This window comes from Ranitomeya variabilis, chromosome 6, assembly GCF_051348905.1.
Source record: "Ranitomeya variabilis isolate aRanVar5 chromosome 6, aRanVar5.hap1, whole genome shotgun sequence".
Lineage (NCBI taxonomy): Eukaryota > Metazoa > Chordata > Amphibia > Anura > Dendrobatidae > Ranitomeya > Ranitomeya variabilis.
In genome coordinates this window covers 515,251,472-515,265,821 of record NC_135237.1, presented here as the reverse complement: position 1 = coordinate 515,265,821, position 14,350 = coordinate 515,251,472, and the positions used below count along the sequence as shown (strand labels likewise).

At 40.9% G+C, this 14,350-nt stretch overlaps 1 protein-coding gene across 1 annotated transcript in view; it reads left to right on the top strand.

Moving 5' to 3' along the window:
- Positions 1–14,350, top strand: part of CDH17 (cadherin 17) — an 86,886-nt gene that overhangs the window by 15,475 nt on the left and 57,061 nt on the right. The window contains exons 3-5 of the mRNA XM_077270965.1: positions 4,271–4,411; positions 8,215–8,353; positions 9,638–9,796. Coding sequence (XP_077127080.1) covers positions 4,271–4,411; positions 8,215–8,353; positions 9,638–9,796 — 439 coding nt within the window. The remainder of the gene's footprint in view (positions 1–4,270; positions 4,412–8,214; positions 8,354–9,637; positions 9,797–14,350) is intronic.

Below are 14,350 nucleotides of genomic sequence, written 5' to 3'. Positions count from 1 at the left end.
CGACATGTGAATGCCCCCTAAGCTGATCAATGTTAAGACCGTAATAGTAAATTGGCGCCACTGTGTTGGGCTTCTCACTAGTGATGAGCGAGTATACTCGTTACTCGAGATTTCCCGAGCATGCTCGGGTGGTCTCTGAGTATTTCGGCGTGCTCGGAGATTGCTAGTCAGCTTGAATACATGTGGGGATTGTCTAACAAACAGGCAATCCCCAGCTTGTATTCAAACTGTCTAGCAGCCGCAAATCATGCAGCTCCATCGACATAAACTAAATCTCTGAGCACGCCGAAATTATTGGAGACCACCCGAGCATGCTCGGGAAATCTCGAGTAACGAGTATCTACTCATCACTACTTCTCACCAATATAATCTCTGATTATGACCCTGAAGCCACGTTCACACATTCAATATTTGGTCAGTATTTTACATCAGTATTTGTAAACCAAAACCAGGAGTGGGTGAATAATACAGAAGTGGTGACGTGTTTCAATTATAGTTTTCCTCTGATTCTTCCACTCCTAGTTTTGGCTTACAAATACTGATGTAAAATCCTGAACGTGTAATGTGACCTCACAGAATAACTCATTGTAAACTCTTTCAGCTCAGTTTATGACAGTGGAGGTTTTGTAACGTGCGTATGGCAGTTTCATTTATTGGCCTCATAAATGTTGGGTGTGTCAGACCTGTGCTTTCTTGGTAGAGAGAAAAATGTAAAGGAAAAAATATGGGGAAATAGGATACATAAAACGCCTCCATTTATTTGTTCACCTGCAACCCATCCCCTTTATTTTGGCTGACAGCATATTTGCTGAAAGAGTTCCAAAAATCACTTTTATAAGTTTGTATATATGACATCACTCCTAATACGGCATTTGCAATTGTAGAGGCCATCTAATAAAATCTATTCAGTGATATAATACATGCTCCTGTCAGTAAATTGGCACAAGATGATACGGCATCCACATCTTAAAGGCTAACAAAAAAGGGGTATATATATTTTCCTGTATCAGGGGTGAATCAGGAAAAGGAAAGGTCAATGTAAATGTGGACCTAAGAGCAGGTTAACACTTTGGTTATATAATTTTTCAACATACATTACTCACAAAAAGTTAGGGATATTTGGCGTTCCGGCAAAATTTATGGAAAATGTAAAAAGTTCACGCTACAGTGATATTTTATCATGAAAGTAGTGATTTCCTCATCCCAAAAAATTTATTGAAACAAAAGCCAACAACAGTGGTGGATATATGGTGAGTATACCGCAACAAAAAATGTCACTGTCTCAATAACTTGTCCTGTGGCCTTGAGCATCAATTACAGCTGACAACAATGTGTTCTGCTGTTCACAAGTGGAGTTATTGTCTGCTGAGACATGGTGTCCCTCTCTTCTTGAAGGGCGGCCTTCAGGTCCTTGAGGTTCTGGGGTACAGAGTTATGAGCCTCTACATGGCGATACAGCTGATCCCATAGGTTTTCTATGGGAATCAGGTCTGGAGAAAGTGCAGATTGCTCCATTTGAGATACTGCAGTTTCCAGCAGCCTTTACCTAATGATGAGACCTTGATGAGCTGGAGCATTGTCATCCATGAAGATGAAATTAGGCTTGTGTTGTTCGTGCAGAGACAATGACCGGATGAATGACGTTATACAAGTAGTAGGGGCTTTTTACTGTACCATTCACAAAGTTTAGGTGTCCTGTATTGATTATACACATCTGCCCACACTAACATCACCACCACCAAAGGCAACAGTGGCTGATGCATAGCGCTCTCCTTGACATCTCCATCATCATTGGCGGCCATCATTTCTGCTCAACGTGAATTACCCTTGATCAATGAACAGCACTGAAGCCCACTGGTACTGTATCAGTGTAGATATTCCCTAGCCCATCCAAGACGATGTGCTTAGTGGTGCAATCAGGTACCCTTGCATGTCATCTAGATCGCAGACCATGTTGAAGTAAACCGCTTTGAATCCTCTGACGTGACACTTGGGGGCTTCTCACCTCCCTTACATGTGCCTGGAGTTGTGTGACATTCATCATCTGGTTCTGAAGGTCGTTGTTCAAGCAGTCATCAGTGTGGGATGTGGCAGAGGATGTCCACTTCTCTGCCTTTTCTATGACTCTTCCAGTCTCTCTGTATCTCTGTTGCACCCTGCTGATGACTTTATGACGCTATCAGCTAAGTGGTCGCTTCCCCCTGAGAACGTCCTCCCTGAAGCCTCACAATGGCGAGGTCCTGTTGATCAATTGTTAGGTGTTTTCTTGGTCTTATGATGTCAAAATGTAACCAGCAAGATGAGGAGGACTGGTTAATACCAATTCTAACTGAACCCCAAAATGTATTGACCGATCCAGGGATCAAACACCTGTTGTGACTTTTGCCATTAAGCTCCTTGTTAGAGAACAGCAAGTTGTGCAAAAACTACTGAAATATTGAACAGTTGGACGGTTAGAGGGCATTTAAGGTTCATCCTGAAATTTCGTTAGAAAGCCAAATAAACCTGACTTTTTATGTATGTACATGGTATTGTCAAATATGTTTCACATTATGTATATCCATTATGTATATGAGAGCAGAGAAAATTGGTTCCTGTTACAACTGGTCTGAAATATTGGATATTTACTGGCAGCGTCGAGTGTGTGTTCACACATTGCAAATTTGGTGCTTATTTTCTTCGTGAATTTGCATGGGGAGAATCTGCAATGAAATACAAAACCAGTTAAATGCATGAAATTTCAACAAATTTTATTTTCATGTTGCTCAAAAGTTTGGTACAGTAATTACATGAAATTCATAGTGAACTTTACCCTTCATTGAAAAAGGTGAAATCTGCAACAAAATCTACATGTAACATGAAGATGTTGGTTCAGATAAGTATTGTGTGAAGATTCCCCTAAATTAGAGTATGAATATACAGTGGTATCATTCAACAGTACCATAAATGCACCAAATTGTGCATCTCCTGTACCTGATTTCAAGGCAGAAACATGGTAATTTTTCCCAAATTTTACCCTTTGCAGTCCAGTCTGCAGTCAAAACCTGCAGCATAAATTGACATGCTGCAGAATAAAATCCTCACCGCTGATCCATTGTTGTTGCTGATATTTTTCAGCAGCTTGTAGATTAAATTTTAAAGATATATTAAAACTCACATTTATTTGAAAAAAAAGTAAAAAAAATCATGTAATGATTAAAGGGAACCTGCCGTGTGAAAAAAACGCTATTAATCTCCAGACTTTGGGTAAATTTGCAGGTTAGTAGAATTCTGAACTTGCCCGATGCTGACACGTAGACCGCCGCTGCTGGGAGGAAATGTGAGTCAGTGCAGGGGGCGTGATTACAGCCTGAAAACCGGTGACTGACAGTGCCGCCCACGTGACTAAAACCCGGAGGAATAAAGTTAATTTCCTCCTGGCGGCGGGGCTCTCAGTGCTGGCCCTGGGCAAGTTTAGGACGCTATTAACCTGCAGATTAACCCCATATCTACAGCTTAATAGCCTTTTTTCATGTGACAGGCTCCCTTTAAGAGTCCTATGCCACATTGGCTATTATCCTTATTACTTTTTTAACTTTTTTCTAATAAATGCGAGTTTCAATATATCTTTGTCTGCGGACGCTCACTAAATACTCACTGTGGGAATGTAACCTTCTTCTGAAACTACAAGGTCATACATAAACTTAAGAACCAGCCAAGGATCATGGCACTTGGGTGACTAGTTTAAGAGACAGGTCTCCTGTGGCCTATCCTGCCCCTCTCATCTTGAGTGACAGTTCTCTCCCAATGTACAATATGTATAAGGAGTGCTCTATCACTCAAGGTCAGAAGGTGGGGAGGAGTCACAAGGGACCGGCCCCTTGGACTAATCACCTGAGTCACATGGTCCCCGGACAACTTTTAAATATATATATTTTTTGAATAGCCGCAATGTTTTAGAGCAAAAGAGACCTGCCTGAAATGACAGAGCCAGTGTCTGATACATGCTGCCAGTGATTCGGGCAGCATGTGTAAGCTATCAGCAGCGCATTTGGGTGTCCATCAATGCTTCCAACAAGAAGACACTATGGTCCTTTGAAAACCTCTCTACTCTTTCTCTACGATTGGAAACGAAAAATGAATGGCTTATTGGCCATCATATCTAGAACTTTTTAGAATCTGCCTTAACTTGAAGAATTAATTTCTGTTTAAATATCTGCATTTTCTACTACAAACTAACAGTATCAAATAGAATAATATGTAATAAGAATATTCTTCTGTGTTCTTTTAGTTTGAGAAAAGCAATTCCAGGTCTGTAACCTTTTTACTGGAAGGTGAGAAAGACGATATCATTGAGATTGATCCTAATAATGGACTTCTACGTACATTGCAATCGCTGAGGTGGGATAAGAGAAAAGTCCACACATTACAGGTAACAAGAAAACGAGCATTTTCTATTCTAAGGGTATGTTCACATGTGGAGTTTTTTTTGCTGCATTTTTTGCTGCTTTTTTTCTGTTGGAAAAATGCTACGTTTTACATTACCAGAAAAGTTAATGATATTTCAAAAGTCTCATGTACTTTTTTGAGCTGCTGAGTATTTTTTTTTAAACCTGTAGCATATCAATTCTTTCAGCGATTTTGCTAAATGTTTCACCCATTGTAATGAATGGGAACAATGGGAACATTTTAACCCCTTTCCGACATCGGGTGTAATAGTACGCCGATGTCGGAGTCCCTCCATTTGATGTGTGCTCCGGCGGTGAGCCCACATCTTTCCCAGCACATATCAGCTGTTTTGAACAGCTGACATGTGCCCGGAATAGTCGTGGGTGGAATCGCGATCCACCCGCAACTATTAACCCCTTAAATGCCGCTGTCAAACGCTGACAGAGGCAGTTAAATCACGCTTCCAGCAATCGCGCCTGAAATACGCACACCGGTGACCCCCGTCACTTGATCGCGGATCACTGGTGTGTTGGCATGACAACCTTAGGTCTCCATCAGACCTCTATGGTTGTCAGTGCCGGCTTGCTGTGAGCGTCACGCAGTGGACGGCGCTCATAGCAAGTCAGTAAATCTGCTTTAGGGCTCATTTCCACTGGCGAGAGACAAATCGGTCCGATTAACGGACCGAAAAAACGGAGGAAAATCATGCGAGTGTCATGCGAGTGTCATGCGAGTGTCATGCGATTTTTTATCGCAACATCCGTCTGACATCCGTATGACATCCGTATTGCTGTCCGATTTTTACGCCCCGGTGTCCTTTGAAAAGCCGGCAAATCAGCGCTGTGTACAGTAAAATCACACTGACAGGTTAGAATAGAGTAGATATATACACATAGAATAGGTATATATACATATATATATGTCAGTGAGACACCTATATATGTATATTTATTTTTAATGCAGCGCTAGATAGCATAAAAGCCACTAATTCAATTGCCGGCTTTTTCCTTCTCCTTCACAAACCCGACAGGATATGAGACATGGTTTACATACAGTAAACCATCTCATATCCCGTCTTTTATTACATATTCTTCTTCACTAATGTAACAAGTGTCTGTGTGTCAAATTTGGGGTCTCTAGCTATGAAATTAAAGGGTTAAATTGCGGAAAAAATTGGCGTGGGCTCCCGCGCAATTTTCTCCGCCAGAGTGGTAAAGCCAGTGACTGAGGGCAGATATTAATAGCCAGGAGAGGGTCCATGGTTATTGGCCCCCCCTACAGCTACAGGGAGTGGGAAGAGAGTGGCCAAGTGCCAGAATAGGCGCATCTTCCAGATGTGCCTTTTCTGGGGTGGATGGGGGCAGATGTTTTTAGCCACGGGGGGGCCAATAACCATGGACCCTCTCCTGGCTATTAATATCTGCCCTCAGTCACTGGCTTTACCATTCTGGCGGAGAAAATTGCGCGGGAGCCCACACCAATTTTTTCCGCCATTTAACCATTTATTTGAGCAGCTACAGCGGCCAAATTTTGCGCATACACACTACTAACATTAGTAGTGTGGAATATGCACAAAAAAGGGGGATATGAGATGGTTTACTGTATGTAAACCATGTCTCATATCATGTCGGGTTTGGGAAGGAGAAATGTAAAGCCGGCAATTGAATTAGCGGCTTTAATGCTATCTTGCGCTGCATTAAATATAAATATACATATATAGGTGTCTCACTGACATATATATATATATGTATATATACCTATTCTATGTGTATATATCTAGTCTATTCTAACCTGTCAGTGTGATTTTACTGTACACCGCGCTGAATTGCCGGCTTTTCAAAGGACACCGGTGCGTAAAAATCGGACAGAACTCGCATGGTGCGAGTGCTGTGCGATTTTTTTCTCGCACCCATTGACTTGCATTGGCGAGTCTCGTCCGAGACTCGCAGCAAATCGCAGCATGCTGCGATTTTTTTCTCAGTCCGATTTCGGCTGAGAAAAAAATCGCAAATGAAAAGACAACTATTGAATAACATTGGTCCGAGTGCAATCCGATTTTTTATCGGATTGCACTCGTCCGTTTTCCTCGCCAGTGGAAATGAGCCCTTATAGAGGCGATCTGAACATCGCCTCTACGTAGCAGAGCCGATTGGGCTATGGCAGCTTCCAGTCTACCATGGAGGCTATTGAAGCATGCCAAAAATAAAAAAAAGTTTTTAAACATCTAAAAAAAAGAAAATATAAAAGTTCAAATCACCCCCCTTTCGCCCCAATCAATATAAAACAATAAAAATAAAATCGAACATACACATATTTGGTATTGCCGAGTTCAGAATCGATCTATCAATAAAAAAAACTTTAATCTGATCGTTAAACGGCATAGCGAGAAAAAACGTCAGAATTATGTTTTTTTGGTCGCCGTGACATTACATTAAAATACAATAACAGGCGATCAAAATATCATATCTGCACCAAAATGGTATGAATGAAAACGTCAGCTTGGCACGCAAAAAATAAGCCCTCACGTAAACCGAGATCATAAAAAATGGAGACGCTACGAGTATCGGACAATGGCGCAATTTATTTTTTAGACAAAGTTTGGATTTTTTTTCACCACTTAGATAAAAGAGAACACAGACATGTTTGGTGTCTATGAACTCGTAATGACCTGGAGAATCATAATTGAAGGTCAGTTTTAGCATTTAGTTAACCTAGTAAGAAAGCCAAACAAAAAACTAGTGTGGGATTGCACTTTTTTATTTCACTGCACTTGGAATGTTTTTCCTGTTTTCTAGTACATAACATGGTAAAACCAATGGTGTCTTTCAAAAGTACAATTTGTCCCACAAAAAACAAGCCCTCACATGGCCATATTGACGGAAAAATAAAAAAGTTGTGGCTCTGGGAAGAAGGGGAGCGAAAAACGAAAACGCAAAACTGAAAAAAGCTCTGGGGGTTAAGGGATTAAATGAGCTCTGGAGGGAGATATATGTCCGGCTCAAAGATCTTCACAGCTCACTAAATGAAAGGAGCTTTACCAATGTGAGACATGTAATGACTGATAGCCCACTCTCCTGATCTACGTGTCTCTCGGGGAGATCTATACCCTGCCCGATTCATTATTTGCATTTTTTAAAGTTTATTTTCTTCTTTGATCCTGTGGCTGTGGCTGACATTTTTTGTACCATTTTCATGGAACTGTCGTACGCAGTTTGTGAATTTTGTGCAACGTTAAAAAATGGTATTTTTTTCTGTATTTAACAATTTTTGCTACTTTCTAGAGCATAAATTTGCATGTTTTACAATTTTTAACAAAGATTGTACAAAAATTGCGGATGTGCATAAAATGATACTGGAGGGAGGACTAGAGAAAAAATGCAACAAATTTTGTGACTTTTTGAAAAGTTGCAAGTTATGAATCAGGCGAAAACATCTGTAAGCCCTAAACCACTTCCACAATGGTGAACTAAAAAAAAATCCCAGTTAAAATAGACTTAAAAAAGTAGCTAGTAGCTGTAAATCATTCAGCTGCCGCGATGAAAACTAAATTCTCGAACACTGACAAATTCTCGGAGACCACCTGAGCGTGCTAGGGAAAGCCTGAGCAACGAGTACACTCGCTCATCACTAGTAATTAATATTAAAGTCTCCTCACTATACAGCCAATATTATCCCTCCAAACAATTTAGTAGATTAATTTCTTCACTATCCTATATAGTTGATTTCTATGATTCGGTTATTATGTTTATAGAAATTGTCGGAATTATTTGTGTTCTTCATCTGTAGGTAAAAACAGTTGACAGTGGAGGATCGATCGTTGAAGGTCCATTTACTGTTATTATAATTGTTGGAGACATCAATAATAATGCACCAGTATTCAACCAGAGCGAGTATCATGGTGGAGTCAGAGAACAGTCCAGGCCCGGTAGGTGAAGAAAGATCCATGTTACTAAGTGCTTCTTATTTCTTACTTGTTATGTTTCTATCATCTAATACAACATTTTCCAATCCATGTGTTATGGACCCAGGGCCGGTGTTGGGGTGGAAAATTGACAGTTGCCCACGGCCCCCAGCATTTGCTGCAGAAACTACATTAAGAATAGCAGTTCTGCATTATCAGTGTAGTTTCAGACATTGAGAGTACAGAAGGACCTGTGGTGACATCATGGTCATGTGACCATCATGTCACTAGAGGTCCTGTACCATGCGGGAGTCTAGAAGAATTGAAGAAGAGAAGAGGAGATAGACAGGCTGGTAAGTATTCTGTTGTGTATGTATATGTATATGTTGTACAGTATGTGTTCTGCGTATTCATGTCCCTGTATGCATGTGCTCTGTGTATACATGTCACTGTATGTATGTACTCTGTTTTTATATATCTCTGTGTGTATGTCCTCTGTGTATACATGTCTCTGTAAGTATGTGCTCTGTGTATACATGTCTATGTATGTATGTGCTCTGTGTATACATGTCCCTGTATGTATGTGCTCTGTGTGTACATGTTTCTGTATCTATGAATGTTCACTTGGGAATCAACCTAATAACACACTGAGCTATTAGGGAATGTATGAACAGGTTGTAATTTGGAGTATATGGGAAGAAAACAATTTTTCCACCATCAGGAGAAAAACAGTAACAATGCAGTGACATAGCAGGAATCTGGATAAATAATTATATACATTGCTAAATATTTGCAAGTCAAATTTATATATGAGATAGCTAAGATGGTTGTCTATAAAATTATGGTAGTCTCACGATCGAAGCAGTAGTGGATGGTGAGATATGGAGCCTGAAAGTCAAAAGTTCAAAACTTTTTGCTCTTCGGTGTATGTGCATGTTATGTGTATATACATGTGTATGAAAATAAAATGTTTGCGTCACATACTGTGTCTGCATGTATCATCTACATTTTTATATATCAGCAGCGTAGACGAGAGTTCATATGTCATATGTCACCAATCACCCAACAAATTAGCAAAATGCTTCTCATTCATCGGGTGATTGGAGTGCACTGGATACCTGGAGGACTGCCATCTTTCATGGTATACGTGTCTTTCCAACATCTTGGGAATGGTTTATGCATAGTTGCTCTCAATTGCCTAAAACTCCTTAATACAAAACTGAATGTACAAAAAGAAAATTAATCTGACGATGTTAGAATTCATAAAATCATTTTTTGCAATTTTTTTTTGTATTTTGACCAATTTAGGCCTACCATTTGTCAAAGTGTTTGCAACAGATAATGATGACCCATCAACACCCAATGCCCAACTCGTCTATAAAATCAAGCAACAGATCCCAGATCCAGCCAAGGTCATGTTTTTCCAGATCAAAAATGTAACGGGGGAAATTTCCACCACTATAAATGGTACGTACAGAACAATCATCGGATCCTAAGAAAGCTCCGGGCAGCTTAACATTAACTTAGCCAACAGCTGGCTTTAATTGCTTTGGCTGTAAAAGGAAGTCTATCATTGAAAAAGATTGTGGGACTTAATCACACTCATCCGATTATTTTAGTTCAATGGAAAAATGTTAATCTTTTTGTAACTAACATAAGTACAATATCTCAAGTATTGGATCTGCTATGTCTATGTAGTAGTGTTGCAATATAGTAGTATCTGATATCCAAATTATTCCAATTACATTATTCCAAATACACATATATGTATATATATATATATATATATATATATATATATATATATATATAGTGTATATTGTGCATATTATATATATGTATATATATATATATATATATATATATATATATATACGTATATATATAGTAGGGATCCACTGTCTCAGAAAGGCTTAAGGTAGTGTTCACCCAAGCAAGGCAATTCGGTCCAAACAGTCGCAGTTTTATTGCTTTCAAAATCAAAAACAGCCTCTTCTGGACACAGCGGTATCACAGCAAATAAATAGTTCATTTAGCAGGGCATATATGTTAATGCAGGCTCACCCGAACAGATTAGCGTCATCAGCTTGAGCGTTATCAGATTCCAGCGCAAAAAAGAAGTGTTCAACTCCAGGCAAAATTCACACTGAACAGGCTGCAGCTTCCACTCTGTTCACACTCACACCAGTGAAACGCTGCACCTACACCCAACTGGTCCCTGTACAGACTAGAAAGACCCTAGTCACACAAACTTAGAAACACCACCTCAAGCCTAACTCCCTAAACTGCCGTTGAGGGGTTTCTCATACCTCCTGACAAACCAGAATGGAGGCCGCAACACACTACAACAAGGGGAAAAACAAAAGTGTGAGACGAGATACCAGAACTCAAGGTGAGATTTTTTAGACACACAAATAAGGTGGGGGGTGAAGGTTAAAAAAACAAGAACCTAACAGTGGTAAAAGGATAAGGTACTGGGAAGGAAAGCACACCAACTTGCAACAAGAATATAACTGGAGTTTGCCCAGCAAGGTAAACCCCTAATGTAAAGAGCTAGAACTGCTAAGAATACATCCACCAGGAGAAATATAGCCAGCGAGGAAGTGCAGAGAAGGGGCACTATGCAAAGCCGCACCCTGAATGTGATAGGACAAACCAAAATGGTATAATGGAAGACACCTGGAAAGGAGCAAACCAAGAAGGGAGAATAAGGACAAAGGAAGAATCAGCATTTGGACAGGGAAGGAAAAGAGCTTTGGCTCAACAAGCAGAAGAACTGACCAGGAAACAATAGGTCACCAGATTGAATCCTGAATCCCCAAACAGACTGCTCAGCTTCTCCTAGCTGACCCATGCAGTGTCCATTCAGAGGGAGACACTGGCAGAGCCAGCGTCAGCACCCAGGCAAGTGCCCACTCGCCATCGGGGACTCGCCGTGAGTGGGCCCCCCTACCTTCTCAGGGCCCTGGAACTTTCACTATTTACTTCACCCCGCTCCACCACTGCAGCATCTTTTCTGTCCTCTGACCATGACTTTTAGGTCAGATGGAGTCCGGAGCAGAGCAGTGATCAGTGAGGAGAGGGAGTATTTAATTTTTTTATGTTTGGAGCAATATATGGGGCCCATTATACACTGGAGCATCATATATGGGGCCCGCTATATTTGGAGAATTATATGAGGCTTATCATATACTGGAGCATCATATATGGGGCCTTTCATATCCTGGAGTATCATATGGGTCCCATTATATATGAAGCATTATATGGGGCCCATTATATATAGAGCATCCTATGGGGCCCATTATATTTGGAGCATTATATGTGGTGCATTATATATGGAGAATTATGTAGGGCCCATTATATATAGAGCATTATATGGGGCCCATTATATATGGAGCATCATATGGGGCCCCTTATATATGGAGCATTATATGGGGCCCATTATATATGGACCATCATATGGGGCCCATTATATATGGAGGTGCATCTATATGTGCTGTAAGAAAAAGACTAGAGTTCTTGGGCTTTCTCCCTTATCTCTCATCCTCCATTTATTAAATCATGATGTACATTTGTCTGATTTAGGGATAGTGATCCCAAGAATTGAATGGCCCATAAGGATTTAGTAATCAGTGGGCCCAAGTTGGAGAAAACCAAGGAGGAATTATGTAATCTTTAAAGGGGTTTTCCGAGAATCCCGAGTTATCCCTATCCACAGAACATGAAATAACTTGCTGATCACCTGGGATTTGAATGGTGGGACAGCAACAATCATGGGGCTCTGAAACACTGGGAACGGGTCCACCTTAAATGGACAGGAGATGCGTATACTCGACCTGCACTTCATTCATTGTCTATTGAACTGCCTGAGAAAGCTATCACCAGCAGTCCCATGGACAATGAATGGAGCAGAGGCCGACCACACTCTCAGCGGCTCCAATCAGCAAATCATCCCCAATCCTAATGATAGGGGTTAACTTCAATTTTTAGAAAAACCCTATAAGCCTATTCCAATTATTTAGTAGATTCTGTGGGAAGGGGAGGGGTGCTAAAGATGAATTGTATTGTAGTAATTGCATTTAATTGCCCAATAAATCGGGTCCGTTCATTTATTGTAGATGTAAACACATTTAGGTGGGAGCTCCTCTTACAGATTTTACACTGGGACTCGGGAGCATTATGTTGGCCTTCTGTTTGCAACAGTGGAGATTTGCTTTTTTCTTCCGGATGTTTATATTCCACATTTCTTTCTTGGACACATTTAATAAATTGAATGTTTGCACAAACAGAAGAGATTAAGGTCACGGAGGGATAACAACCACGTTTGGTTCCCAGTTCCTATAATCATCGTGTTTATGTGTGTCAGCTGTGTTTCTTATTACATAAATTCTGATTATTTGAAAAGATTTATCTCCTAAAACTTATTATAAATCATTTTCACAAGAATGGCAAGAGACGGTCCTCAAAGAGCAGTAGTGGTGAGTCCATGACCAGTGTAGGAGATGCCAATTCTCCTTGTAGAGCCCACCAAGCTGGCGTAGAGACGTAGGCTATGTACAAACAGAATATTTTATAAGTATTCAAAAACCATTCAGGAAACATTCACTTTTTAGGGACTTTTTTTGGAGTATTTATTTTCCACAAGCAGTTTTGAAGTGGGTTAGGTTTTCTTCTTGCTGCCGTGTTTTTGCAGTCTTATGATTGGACTGTTCCAAGTTTGGAGCAAATTTCATCAGGATCCGCTTCAAAGAAGTTCCTTTTTTTTTTTTTCACCAAGCGTTTTACAAAACCTGAAATGAATAAGAAAAAAAGCTTTAAAAACCCACTTATATGAACAGCAAAGACGATTAACATCAAGTGAACAGGAATCATTTTAGTAGTAGATTTACTCCAAAAAATCCTACAAAATCCTTCTGAACATATCCTTATAGGCCAAGCAATGGTCCCTGGGGAATGGTTGTGCAAATTATCTGTCTCTCTAGCGCCACCTATTGGAGATAACTGCTATATAAGTCAATATTCGATCTTCTAATGAGCCTCACCACATGATTTGCATATGTTGCTAACCCGGAGTGTTTTCCAAAAAAATTCCATCTTCCAAGGAGCAGGAACCCTGCATTGCATATCTTACAATGTATTCTAAAATAATCTAAGACATTGTATATAATTTCATACCGCTATTTCTGATAAGTAATAGTAAAATCCACAAAACTGATGCGAATAATCTAGAAAAACAGTTGCAGTGCTAAAGACTTGGATACTGAAAACAGTTATGATAAAAATTTCTCATTGTGTTTTGGGGTCAAAAGTATCTGATTATAAAGGGTCATTATATTCAGTTGTGTGAAAAAGTGTTTGCCCCCTTCCTGATTTCCTATTCTTTTGCATGTTTGTCACACCTAAATGTTTCAGATCCAGTGGCGTATCAAGGGGGAGGCAGCCGGGGCATGTGCCCCGGGCGCAGCCGACAGGGGGGCGCCAGCGGGCTGCCTGATAATGCGGCGGTCCAAGGAGGCTCCACGTCAGCGGCATTCTGCCGCTCCCACACTGAGATACTCACCTACTCCTGGCGGCGTGGTCCCTGCAGGTCTCTGGTTCCCCAACGCCGCAGCTTCTTCCTGTACTGAGCGGTCACATGGTACCGCTCATTACAGTAATGAATATGCTGCTCCACCTCCCTTAGGGGTGGAGCCGCTTATTCATTACTGTAATGAGCGGTAACGGTGAACGCTCAATACAGGAAGAAGCTGCCGGCGCCGGGGAAGCAGGGACTGCACAGCGCTAGGAGCAGGTGAGTATAACGGGGAGGGGAGCGCAGCGCTGCAAGATATTCACCTGTTCCTCGTTACGGCACCGCTCTGTCTTCTGCAGTGATGCTGAGGTCAGAGGGCACGGTGACGTGGTTAGAGCGTGCCCGCTGCCTGAACGTCAGTGTAGAAGATGCTGAAGATGGAGCGGCGCCCGGAACGAGGAGCAGGTGAATATTGAAAGTGCTGGGGGCCTGAGCGAGAGCGATGGAGA